This window comes from Taudactylus pleione, unplaced genomic scaffold, assembly GCF_031769625.1.
Source record: "Taudactylus pleione unplaced genomic scaffold, aTauple2 ptg000054l, whole genome shotgun sequence".
In the NCBI taxonomy this organism is placed as follows: domain Eukaryota; kingdom Metazoa; phylum Chordata; class Amphibia; order Anura; family Myobatrachidae; genus Taudactylus; species Taudactylus pleione.
The window spans coordinates 71,344-85,124 of record NW_028284456.1 but is presented as its reverse complement, the minus strand read 5'-3'; the positions used below and the strand labels follow the sequence as shown (position 1 = coordinate 85,124).

The 13,781-nt window shown below is 48.6% G+C and overlaps 1 protein-coding gene across 6 annotated transcripts in view; it reads left to right on the top strand.

The window, feature by feature from the left end:
- The window catches only part of GRB10 (growth factor receptor bound protein 10), a 283,037-nt gene that overhangs the window by 237,492 nt on the left and 31,764 nt on the right, over positions 1 to 13,781 (top strand). For all 6 annotated transcript variants that reach the window (XM_088464156.1, XM_088464147.1, XM_088464146.1 and 3 more), the window contains one exon: positions 3,859 to 3,996. In XM_088464156.1, the coding sequence (XP_088320282.1) occupies positions 3,859 to 3,996 (138 nt within the window). The remainder of the gene's footprint in view (positions 1 to 3,858; positions 3,997 to 13,781) is intronic.

Here is a 13,781-nt window from a genome sequence, read left to right as displayed (position 1 = left end):
GCTTATGAAAGCCATATAACACAAAAAATGCGAGGCTGGCCAGCTAACAAACAGACTCTGGTTTTGTGGCTGCATATGACTATTTCTCATGTGTATACTGAGGCTGATCTCCCTGTTCCAAACACTGTGACAGCACATTCTACTCTCTGTGGGACCATCATGGGCGTTTAGACATGGCGCCTCTGCAGAACAGTTATGCAAGGTGGCGACTTGGTATTCTGTCCACACTTTCATTAAATTCTATGCATTTGATACTTTTGCCTCCCAGGAAGCTTCCTTTTGGCGGTGGATTCTCCGCTCTGCTCAGTACATCCCCATGGTATCCCTGTGGACTCTATGAAACTTGAAGAAGAAAACAAGAGTTATGGTAGACTTACCTTTTGATAACACTTTTTTTTTTTCCCCACCCTGACGCACCTGGCCTCAGTTGGGATCTGTTCTTTTCTTTTTGTGTCAACGGTTCCCTCTTCATTTTTTTTTTTGAGTGTTTCTTGTGTACATTGTACTTCCATCTCCACTTTCCGTCTCTTGGCGTTTAGGCTTGTGTATGAACTGAATGCCTGTAGCTGGGGGCGGGGTATATTGGGAGGAGGTTCTGTGCATGCAGGGAGCATGAAAGCTGTAGCTGTTTGGTGCAATGGATTACTCCAACTACATACCCCATGGTATTCCTGTGTACCCTATGAACCTCGAAGAAAGAGTTAACAAAGGTAAGTCTGCCATATCTCTTATTTTTGCTACAATGTAACTTCTATATTTCACTATACACCTGTATAAGCCTATAACTTGTATCCAATATGGCAGGTTCTGGATACACAAACAGAAGGGACTGCATCACACATAAATGACAATGTATGTACCAGTCACATCCATCCGTTCCCCTTGGGTACTTTCAAGAATTAATCTATAAAGCATATAAACTACCATTGTTTTCCCAAATGGGGGAATATCCTGCCTAATATAGATGGTCACTACTTACTTTAAAACCATTCTACCTATATTGCTATTTATGCACATGCACTGTAGATTGTAAATTGCAAGTTTTATAATAAATGCTGATCCATTTTACTAATATTTTGTGAGAAACTCATTCAGTGTTTCTTAAATAGTCTCCATAGTTACATCAGTTTTACTGTCTTAATTATACACATTACTAGCAAACAGATGAGAGACTAGCTATAGCAAGGGGAGTCCCGAATCATCATCCTAGAGATGGATGTGTAAGTTAGGTGTTGTGCCAACTACACTAGTGCAACAGTATTTCAAACTTTCAAATATGCTCAAAATAAGTTCTTGTGGATGATTCCTGGAGGACCTCCATGTTTTGCATTTATTTTTACACTTTTCTTTTTGAATCATTTGTTAAACGGCCAGTGACATATGTTGTATGACGGGAAAAATCACTTCAGTAAGCAAGAATTTTAACAGTATATAAATAATTGTTAAATGTGGGTGTGCCTTTTAATAAGGTAAATTCAAGTGGCAGCAAGATGGGTTAATAAAGTCAAAATTTAAATAAATGTTTTTTGTTTTTTTGCTTCGTAGGTGTTATTAAATTAAGTATGTGTAGACTACAAAATAACATTACTAAAGTGGCATTTTAATTCTAGTGCAAACTTGTTTAAATATTTATTGTAGTTATTAATGTGTAAAAAGGGTCTATACGTTTGAAATTGATGCCTATATAGACTGTTGTACATCAGGTCAATTCCTGGTGTCCCAAACAGTCAGAAGCTCTTGGAACATTCTAATGCAGCATATTTGGAAAAATGGAGATTTGGAAGAAGACCTGAGCACTGGTCAGTACCCCTGAAGTATAAGGAAAACATGGGGTGGATTCATTCCATGTAAGTTAAATTTCTTTAGAAATAAATCAAAATTGACCTTGAAGGTGCTCTCATGAGAGTAGTAGCAAAAAAGAGAAAAAGTACTCTTCTGGTTGGGGCACTGAGCCACCAAAATATAGTGTATAATATAAGGTAAAACTTGTCTTTTAATAGTTAAAAATTGAGACATAAGTGTTGCATATCAAAAGGAAAATGTGACATACATAGTTGTGGTATTGCACCTTTCAATAAGGTATCAAATTACTTATGATGAGACAGAACTGTGTTGACATTATACAGAAGTCTGATTCACCTACCTAAATATGGGATTAAATATCACAGGAACTTCCCATATTTTGTCATAATCATCATGTTATATGTAGGAACAATAGATAAACATTCAAACCAAATATAAGTGTATAATACACTCCTTATTGTTCCCCGATTGGTATTGGATTCAATTCAGCAAAATCGTTCCTTAAACAAAGCGGTTTATATGGTACGTAGAAAAGCATACAATTATTGCAAAATAAACATACACCCTAAAATGGTTGTGGATATACTCTCTAGTTTAGGGAATGCTTGTTAACATATGTAATCTATGTAATAAGTGAAATTCCTTACTTCCTTCCCTCCCCTCACCTCCCATCGGCAGCCAGCGCAATTTGAAACTGGGAGCTTGCACAGTGACAACCAATCAGGAGCTGCCACTGCTGCTTTGCTTCCAATCGGCCAGCTCTGATTGCCTTGTGACCGGCTGCGCTCTCTCTCCATGACTGGCCTGCTAGTGCACCAGCTGTAATCTGCTGGCTGGCCGGCACCAAATCAACATTGCTGACACCCGGCCACCCTTGACAACCTTGAATGGACAGGCCCACCTTCAGTGTGTAACTGGGTGCAGGGGGTGAGCGGATGGCCACAGAGGCAGCTTGGGCACCACAGCAGCTGCACCCATGGTAGTTACGCCACTGTTTGCATGCATGTTGGCAAACAGTAGGGTCCTCTTTAGGATCAATGGAATGGGGTTATAGGCGAGGACAATGTAAACAAATGCTGCAGGTGGACTTCAGCAGTCTTCAACCTGGGCAATGCTGGGTATCCCAGCTAGTATGTATTATAGAAACTATATGAACCATCAATATGAGAAATAGAGATCATTGTGTTTATACAAATGGCTGCTGTGTCATGTGCAGTGAATGACATGTGAACAAATTCGTTAATGTTTCAGGGTATAGATTCTAGAAGGAAGTCGGTGACATCTGCTGTTGTCCGATTCCTTCTCAGCGTGTCTCCCAATGAGAGTGCCTAAAAGGTGGTGTAGGATAGTGGAGGAGGTATATCAATTGGGGCACTGCTGCATGAGTTTGTTTACCTTGCATTATACACTAGATTTTGGTGGATCAGTGCCCCAACCAGGAGAGTACTTTTTGTTTTTTAACAATGCAGCAAAAAATCTGATAGCGCTCAATTGGAAATCCGCTATCCCACAGTGTCTTTATAAGTAAGTGGTTTGGTTCACTTACAAGATGGAGCATATAACTAGTATTACATAGTAGGGTCAATCATTTCTCCCTGGCTGGCATATCATCATGCTTTAATCCTCCCTCCTCCCTTACACTATCTCTAGAATGACGATTCTGGACTTCTCTTGCTATAACTTGGCTCATATCTATCTGTGCGGTTACAGTTCTTTTGGTTTGTTTCTCACAATTATGTTGTGCTAATACTATGCAGCTACAGTATATCATGTGTATGTCAATTTTGATCGTTGAATGTTTTTCCCATATTTACCCCTGCCCCCCTCCCAATTTCCATTTTTTTTTTTTTTGCCTTCATTACCTAAAAATTTGACTTAAAGGATTGTTAAAAACCAAAAAGTGTAGTTGTAATAAGGGCATTATCTGGCACCAAAATGGCTAGACAAAAGGTATATTCTCCCTATTGAATTTGCTGTGATTCTCCATGAAATACAGTATGAATTTGATTACTTTCTACCACTTGCATAGATTGGATTTCATTCTTCTGGTTTTAGAATTTTTTGAATACGAGCAGCTGTCCAGAAATACAAGGTTTCTTGTATGTGAAAGAACTTGGAAAGAAGTCCTGGAAGAAACTGTTTGTGTGTCTGAGGAGATCTGGACTTTATTGCTCCACAAAAGGAACATCAAAGGTAAAACATTCGTGTGCAGCAGTTCCTATTGCATGTTGAAGCTACAATACGTACTAAGATTTGTAAATATCTTTAAAATTGCATATACTGTGTAAAGTTCACACTAATTTGGTGCCTTAGGATGTGCAAGACATCGTAAAACTTTGGCTGTAACTAGTTTTTTCATTTCCAGAGTGGTACTTTCTGCAACAATGGGCCATCCGGTGAATTCTATTTTATTTTTTCTTCTATGGGGTCCACAGCCAATGCGTTGGGGTATAAGATTCTGGTCACCAAACAGTTAAACAGACAAGCTCTCTGCTTCCAGGATGCACCGGGTCCCTCCTTCATATACCCCGCCTCCGGCCCCAGGTAGCCAGTTGTTCCTGTTTGGTGTTATTCACCACATAGACAGTGGGACTGCAGGAGCAGTCCCGCAGACGAGTAAAAAAAAAAATGAAAAAGTGTGTTACTCTCGATCAGGGCGGGTGGTCTGAGCTGTCCGAGAAGCAGCCTCACATCTGAATGGAGACGCACTGGCCACCTGCTGCAACTACCCCCTCCGACGCCGCAATGCTGGTTTCGCGCCAGAGTTTTCGGCAGGGGTTCTGAGCCCTGGACTGCAGCCGGGACAAGGGGATGGCAGGTAAGAGGTGGGCTCGGTGGCCACTGACGCCGGGACCATGTGGCAGTCTGGCCTCTGGCGGTGGAGACTTGGCCCGGAGGTGCGCTGTAGTCTGGAGGGCAGAACAGCCTGTCTCCTACACTAGACCACCGGGACATGAGTCAGCTCCTGACAAGCCGGGGGTTTTTCTTTGACGGCGGCCGTGTCAGTTTGCCGGGCGGGTCCAGGCAGCATAGGGGAGGTTAGCTTTCCCCGGCGGCACCTCCCCCAATCCACACACAAGCCCAGTCACTGTTCTTAGCGTTGTGGGTTGCTCTCCCTAGCTTCCCCTATATCTGCAGCCAGCGTGCACCTTCAGGTGCTCTCAGATTGCTGCTCGCTCAGGAGGCTGGGCAGTCTCCCTGTATACCTCTCCTACTGCTGGATCAGGTTTTACAGAGCTCTATCCTACTAGCCTAGGGCTGATGTGTAGTTGCAAGAGCTAAAAATATTGCGTATTGCTTGCAGAGTGTTTATGCATTGCATGTGATTGGTGACTGTGTCCGGTACTGCCTTTTATGCCTAAAATAACTGTCAGTCCTCTAACCTATCACTGCTGTTTTCTCCCCTCATCCCTCAGCTACGGGTGTGTGCGGTTGGGGGTAGACAGTCAGCACATGTGCTCTCGGAAACTTGGCATAAGTGTATATTATGTCTAAGGAGTCTGAGAGACAGGTGGCACAAGCCCCTTTGCTGATATCCTGTATAGCCTGCAGAGCAGGACTATCCGGCCAGGATTTTGTACAAGATGGACTGTGTGGGAACTGTTTTAGACAGTCACCACATCAGTCAAACTTACCTATTGCAGGGTCTGAGCCCCCCTGGGCTTCCTTTTCCCAGGTTATGGCTCAAGTGGCGGGGCCACTTGAGCCATACCCCCGGTTTGCCCCTGCACCCCCGGTTTGGGGTTTCCCTCAGCAGATGCATCCCCCTATGGTTATGCCCTCTGTTTCCATCATGGATGGACTTAGGTGCTGGTAGAGGTGTGGCGTCATCTTCTGGGGTTGTTCAGCCGCCACAGGCCGCCAGACCAAAACAGCCAAAATCCAGACGGCGTTCGGCCTCCCACGCAGGTGAGTACTCCAGTACATCTGAGCAGGAGGAGGAGGCGGCACAAGATTCCTCTCAGGAGTCTAGCTCTGAAGAAGGTGATGATCATTTTCCGGTGGCTGATGTCCCCTTTTTGATCAGGGCAGTCAAATCGGTGCTATGTTTTGAGGAAGGGGATCCTCCACATAGGAAGACTCCACTGTTTAAATGCCAGAAAGTGGTTAAGGCGGAGTTCCCCAAGTCAAAGCATCTATAAGAACTTATGGGGGAAGCATGGGTTTGTCCTGATAAGAAGCCGTCCTTCCAAAAGGGTGGCGCTTTTATATCCTTTTCCGTCAGAGGAATGTGCTAAATGGGAGACTCCACCATCTGTTGATGCGCATGTGGCACAACTGATAAAGCGCACCACGCTTCTGATCCCGGTGGCTTCATTAAAGGAAGCCACGGATAGAAGACTTGGGTTGCCTTAAAAAAAAATTTCGCTATCAGGAACATCCACTCGTCGAGCTATGGCTACAGCTTGGGTTTCCAGTGCCATTGAGGAATGGGTGAAAACTTTAGCAGAATCTTTGCCAGATGCATCCAAGGAACAGCTGGACATGATTTCCTTTATCAAGGAGGCGGCGTCTTATCTGGGAGAGGCGGCCTTGGACGCTGGGATTCTTTCTTCGAAGGTCTCAGCAGAGTCCGTGGTGGCACGTAGAATTCTCTGGTTGAAAGATTGGAAAGCGGATGCGGGGTTCAAAAAGGCCCTGGAATCCCTTCCATTCACAGGAGGAATTCTTTTTGGTCCAGAATTGGACAAAATTGTGGCCACAATGGCAGCCTCAAAAGCTGCGGGCCTATGTTCAGCAGCTTTGGCTAAACCCAGACTGTCGTCTTTTCGAGGTTTTCGACCACAGGGCAAGACCAGAGGTAAGCCCTCAGCAAGATTTCCGGCTAAGAAAACAGGACCTAGGAAACCCTGGCAGAACAAGCGTCCAATTTCCAGAGTCCAGGATAAACCAGTGGCCTGATGGGACGGGCCTCCCTCTGGGGGATCCCAGGGTAGGGGGCCGACTTCTGTATTCAGAAACCTGGTACCTCACAACAGAGGATGCCTGGGTTCGGGGAGTGGTCTCCCGGGGTACGCCCTGACCTTTTGGAGAAGTCGTCCTCAGAGATATTTTTTCGGTGTAAATCCGAAGGAGGGCTCGTAAGGGCTTTGGCCCTTCAACAAGCAATCTAATCCCCACTAGCGTCAGAAGTTGTTATTGCGGTGCCAGGAAACCAATTACGGAAGGGGTTTTACTCCAATCTGTTTTTAGTTCAGAATCCGAAACCGAATGTATCACACTGGCCCATTCTGAATTTGAAAGGGCTCAACAAGTTTATTCGAGCCCCCGGGTTCCGTATGGAAACGTTGCGGTTGATCATGTTGGCAATGGAACGGGGGGATTATATGGTGTCCTTGGATATACAGGATGCATACCTCCACATACCAATCACCCGGCCCCATCAACAATTTCTACGGTTTACGGTAGGGGGAGAACATTTTCAGTTTGGCCTCTACACAGCTGCCCGGGTGTTCACCAAGGTGATGGCAGTAATGATGGCATGTCTCAGACGCCAGGGTATCAGGATTTTGCCTTACTTGGACGATCTGTTGCTAGGTCGGTCTCCGCAGTAGTTAAAGAATCATTTGAGACTGACTGTGTCCTTTCTGTGCAGTCACGGCTGGATTATAAACTGGAAGAAGTCATCACTCCTTCCAGTACAGCAGATGTGTCACTTAGGGGCAAGATTGGACTCCGTGGCACAGAGAATATATCTGCCAAAGGAGAAGATTCTTGCCCTACAATTGCGAATACGCAGACTGCTTCAGACAAATATCTGTCCAGTGAGCTATGCCGGTGCTGGGGTCAATGGTATCCACCTTCAGTATGGTGGAATACACTTAATTTCACTCCAGACCATTGCAGCAGTTGATTCTGTCGTGCTGGAACAAGGATTACTGCGTGATCAGGTCTCAGATACTGCATCTCTCTCTGGAAGTGCGATTATCCCTGTCGTGGTGGTTGCAGACAAGGCATCTCAGACAGGGTCGCCCCTTTTGGGTATCTGATTGGACATTGCTCAAGACCGATGCAGTCTTCAGGGCTGGGGGGCGATGACAGGATCACACACTTTTCAGGGGAAGTGGACAGAGGCGGAAATCCATCTATCCATAAATATCCTGGAACTAAGCGCAATATTCAAAGCGTTAGTTCGGGCACTGGAAATTTTAAAAGCCAGGCCTGTGCAGATACAGTCCGAAAATAGCACCGCGGTAGCCTACCTAAATCATCAGGGAGGCACAAGGAGTCGGGCTGCCTTGGCAGAAGTGTCAAGGATTCTAGTGTGGGCAGAGCATCATCTCCCCACAATATCTGCTGTATTCATTCCAGGAGTCCTGAATTGGGAGGCCGACTTTCTCAGTCGGCAGGAGATAAATGATGGAGACTGGGCCCTGCATCCACAGGTATTTCAAAACCTAGTGGACAGATGGGGTCTACCAGAAATAGACCTCATGGCGTCAAGAAGAAACAACAAGGTTCGCAGGTACGGATCCTGGACCAGGGATCCGATGGCCGAGTTTGTAGACGTACTGGCAGTAAAATGGTGTTACAGGCTAGCAAATCTGTTCCCGCAGTTTGCTCTTCTTCCCAGAATTATTGAATTATCAGGAAGATCAAGCAAGAGGGCAGCACGGTGATATTAATAGCTCTGGCATGGCCGAGATGTCATTGGTTCACTGATCTACAGTCTTTCCGTGGACACTCCATGGCCCCTTCCGTTGAGACCGGATCTGTTAGTACAGGGTCCCTGCTGGTACCCGGATCTACATCTGCTATCTTTGACGGCATGGCTCTCGAGGCCTCTGTCTTGAGGAAGAAAAAGTTTTCTGAGTCCGTGATACAGACTACGGCCTCAGCCCGTATTTACTATAGAATTTGGCAATCTTTTTTTTCAGTGGTGTAAACTGAGGAAATATGACCCAGAAAGTTTTCGGGTTTCTAGAGTGCTTGATTTTCTTCAAAGCGGTTTGGAAAAGGGGCTCCGCCTAGCCACCTTGAGGGTACAGGTTTCTGCCCTTTCGGTCTGGTTCCAACAGGAAATCTCCCCGATGCCAGATGTAAGGACGTTTTTCCAGGGGGTGCTGAGGATTCAGCCTCCCTTTGTTCCCCCGGTGGTTCCGTGGGATTTGACACTAGTTCTCAGGGTCTTACAGGCTTCCCCAATTGAACCTTTGAATTCAATAGGCTTCAAGTGGTTAACAGCAAAGACAGTTTTTCTTCTTGCTATTGCATCTGCACGCAGAGTATCAGTTCTAGCCAGAGGCGTCACAAGGGTTGGTGTCACCCAGTGCTATATCTCATGGTGACACCCCCCCCCCCTCCCTCTCCACCAAAAAAAAAAAAATCAAGACCAAGGTGCGCAGCTGCACACTCTCTCCCCCCTTACCAGTCACGCAGTCCAGTACTCACACTGCAGTGCTCCACCCAGAATGTCGGCGGGCATGAGCAGAGAGAGAGAGAGAGAGGGACTCACGAGATGACACATCATCTCACGGGACCTGTCGCTCCGCATCGGCGAGATACAGTGGGCACAAACTATGATAGACACAACACAACAGTACCAGTCCAGACCGAACATTAGGCTGGCCCGGAGAGCAGGGCCATTTCAACGGACTTGAGCTCCCAGTGCGAACCTATAAAATATGCCCCCCCCCCCAAAAAAAAAGCTTAATATAGTAAAAGTGGTCTCACAATAAGAGGCGTGTTATCAAATTAAAAGACTACCTTATGAATAAATGACGTTAACATAACCATAGGATTAGGGACAGCAATACCTGTTAAAATTTCCATGGTACACCATCAGTCATTCCCCCCCACAGGGAAAAAAACTTTGCTCCCCAATAGAAAAAATAAAAATGCTCCCCATAGAGATAAATAACATTGGTCCCCCACAGAAAATAGCACACGTCCCAGCCAACCAGCCACCCCTTTTATGTCCCCAGCCAGCCTGCTCCCCCCTTCTGTGTCCCCAGCCAGCCCTCCTTCTGTGTCCCCAGACCGCCACCCCCACTTCTGTCCCCAGCCAGCCACACCCACTGCACACTGTTGCCCCCAGCCAGCCACCCCCTCTTCTGTCCCTAGCCAGCGACCCCCCACTGCCCTCTTCTGTCCCCAGCCAGCCACCCCCTCTTCTGTCCCTAGCCAGCAACCCCCCACTGCCCTCTTCTGTCCCCAGCCAGCCACCCCCTCTTCTGTCCCCAGCCAGCCACCCCCTCTTCAGTCCCCAGCCAGCCACCCCCTCTTCAGTCCCCAGCCAGCCAGCCACCCCCTCTTCAGTCCCCAGCCAGCCAGCCACCCCCTCTTCAGTCCCCAGCCAGCCAGCCACCCCCTCTTCAGTCCCCAGCCAGCCAGCCACCCCCTCTTCAGTCCCCAGCCAGCCACCCCCTCTTCTGTCCCCAGCCAGCCACCCCCTCTTCTGTCCCCAGCCAGCCAGCCACCCCCTCTTCTGTCCCCAGCCAGCCAGCCACCCCCTCTTCTGTCCCCAGCCAGCCAGCCACCCCCTCTTCTGTCCCCAGCCAGCCATCCCCTCTTCTGTCCCCAGCCAGCCAGTCATCCCCTCTTCTGTCCCCAGCCAGCCAGTCACCCCCTCTTCTGTCCCCAGCCAGCCAGCCACCCCCTCTTCTGTCCCCAGCCAGCCAGCCACCCCCTCTTCTGTCCCCAGCCAGCCAGTCACCCCCTCTTCTGTCCCCAGCCAGCCAGCCACCCCCTCTTCTGTCCCCAGCCAGCCAGCCACCCCCTCTTCTGTCCCCAGCCAGCCAGCCACCCCCTCTTCTGTCCCCAGCCAGCCAGCCACCCCCTCTTCTGTCCCCAGCCAGCCAGCCACCCCCTCTTCTGTCCCCAGCCAGCCAGCCACCCCCTCTTCTGTCCCCAGCCAGCCAGCCACCCCCTCTTCTGTCCCCAGCCAGCCAGCCACCCCCTCTTCTGTCCCCAGCCAGCCACCCCCTCTTCTGTCCCCAGCCAGCCACCCCCTCTTCTGTCCCCAGCCAGCCAGCCACCCCCTCTTCTGTCCCCAGCCAGCCAGCCACCCCCTCTTCTGTCCCCAGCCAGCCACCCCCTCTTCTGTCCCCAGCCAGCCAGCCACCCCCTCTTCTGTCGCCAGCCAGCCACCCCCTCTTCTGTCCCCAGCCAGCCAGCCACCCCCTCTTCTGTCCCCAGCCAGCCAGCCACCCCCTCTTCTGTCCCCAGCCAGCCAGCCACCCCCTCTTCTGTCCCCAGCCAGCCAGCCACCCCCTCTTCTGTCCCCAGCCAGCCAGCCACCCCCTCTTCTGTCCCCAGCCAGCCAGCCACCCCCTCTTCTGTCCCCAGCCAGCCAGCCACCCCCTCTTCTGTCCCCAGCCAGCCAGCCACCCCCACTGCCCACTGTTGTCCCCAGCCAGCCACCCCCTCTTCTGTCCCCAGCCAGTGACCCTCACTGCACACTGTTGCCCCCAGCCCGCCACCCCCACTTCTGTCCCCAGTCAGTCAACCCCACTTCTGTCCCCAGCAGCACTCTGGCTTACCTTACCTTGACGGCTCCTTTCTTGCGGCGGGCGAGCAGCGAGCTCCACTCCTCTAGCAGCGACGGGCGGGCAGGCTCTTCTCCTCCTGCAGCGGCAGACAGGCAGGCGGGCTCCTCTCAGCCAGCAGCGGAAGCACAGGTTGACGCCATGACGTCACGCGCCGCGATCCTTCACGGCGGCCGGGATGGGCAGCGGCCGTGGAAGAAGGTGGGAAATGGGCGGGCAGCGGGCGGATCCCGTTCCCGGGACCATGCAGTGGCTAGCTACTGATGTGCTCCACCCCCTCTCTGAGGTTCTGCGGTAAGTGTAACGACGGGGGAGTGTGCAGTCTTTGGTGTCACCCCCTTGGAGGGTGACACCCAGTGCGGCCCGCACCCCCCTTGTGACGCCACTGGTTCTAGCTGCGCTTTCCTTCCGTGCTCCCTTTTTGCTGTTTCATCAAGATAAAGTAGTAGTAGGGAGAGTTACCTTCCAAAAGTGGTATCTAGGTTCCATATAAATGAAGAGATTGTGATCCCAGCTTTTCAGGATGCAAGTCTCTCGATAGGGGAGGCTTCCCTAGATGTTGTCCGTGCGTTAAGAATTTATGTGAAGCGCACCAGCAAGTTGAGGAAGTCTGATTCCCTTTTTGTGCTTTATGGTTGTCATAAGCGTGGCTGGCCAGCCAATAAGCAGACGCTGGCCAGGTGGATTCGCATTGCAATTTCACAAGCTTATGCACAGGCTGGTCTAGGGGTGCAGAGACTCCGTAACGGCACACTCTACACGGTCAGTAGAGCCTTCGTGGGCGGCCTGACGGAGCGCCTCTGCTGAACAGTTGTGCAGGGCAGCGACATGTCGTTTTAAATTATCTGTAAGCCTTGACATCCACAGGCTGCCTATGAGCAGTGTGACAGGAACATCAGTTTTTGCCCATTTAGCTTGGGACAGACTAGAATGGTGAGGTACGCCCTGGATACAGGATCAGTAAGGACACATCCCATTGAAATTGAACACTACATGGATTGTGGTTGATTCATGATGTCTCAAGGAGCTAAAATTTACTAAACTTAGACTCTAAATGTAATTGTGGGGACCTTGGTTAGAATTATCATTTAAACTCTTCATTGGTTACCCTGGATCAACCCGGCTTAATACTAGGTCAGAATATGGCTATTAATTTCTGTGTAAGGAACCAGTATTATCATATTTAACCTGGATTTTCGCCAAACTAGATTTTTAGAAAAAGGCCTTATGCAAAAAGTTGAAAGACCATATTACTTGTTTAGAACACTGGCATATCTAAACTCCTACCACTATTAAGTGATGCAGCAACAATGTCGTATCTATAATGGGTGCAGGGTCCACACTGCACCCATATTGTTATACTTGCGTCTCCGGAGTCCTTCGTCTGCCAGTGGCCTGGAGCTGCAGAGCAGCAAAAATCATACGGAAAATAGTGCGGCAGCCAGTTTCCCGGTTATTGGCGTATGCACATTAGAGATATCTCCAGGAATAAAGATAAGGCGCAGGTGCCAATGCAGAGTCTACTGCGCTACCAGAAAGTAGGAGGCCCATTCGGAGGCTGGACATGGGCCCTCTGCTCTCTTAAACCGCCCCTGTGCAGAAGGGGTGTACGTCAGAGCCGGATTTACACCTCATGGGGCCCTAGACAGATACCGGTTTTGGGCTCCCCATCCCTCAAACAATACATAGCACTATATTTTCATTCCTGATTTATGCCCCTGTACAGCACCCTGAAGAAAAGGTCAACCACGGCCTTAAAACGTAAGCTATGTATGCATCATACACTTGATTATTGCTACGTTGTTTCTTAGTTTGCCCCCCTCACTGCCACTCCACTCCATATCACACTGACTCACTGCCCTCTCACAGCAAACACTCACTCAGCACACTGACCTCCATCCAGCTCACTTAGTGCCCCCCACAGCACACACACTGACCCAGTTACCGCCCCCCTCAGAGCACCACATACCACCCACTACACTGACCCCTCACAGAAAAGTCTCAGTCCAGGTATAAGGCATAACACTTCACATTTAGACATATACATGCGTATAAGTATAAGGACTACCTTACGTTACTGGCTTTAGATTGGTATATTTGTCCAGTTAAACATTTTCTCCAAACAAATTTGAAAACAATAATTAGATATACAAAGGGAAACACCAGACAAAGGGGGAACACAATAAGGAAGGGGGGGGGGGGGGAAGGTATTTATGGTCCAGAGATATGTTTCAAACAAAGACTGGTCATAGCTACAGACAAAGGGATAACAAGTTACAAAAGTAGTAGAATACATTATAGTATAATATATTGGAACACATCCTTTGGAGAGGACTCGATAAAGTTGAAATTAAAGTTGTACTGACAGAGAAGACCAGATTATCGTAGCTAAATATTACGCTGTTTGTGTTCATTTTCTGAGGAGAAACTAATCTGTATTTTCAAAGATCTGAAATATTTTATTTTGAGTGTCCACATCAAAAGTCCCAA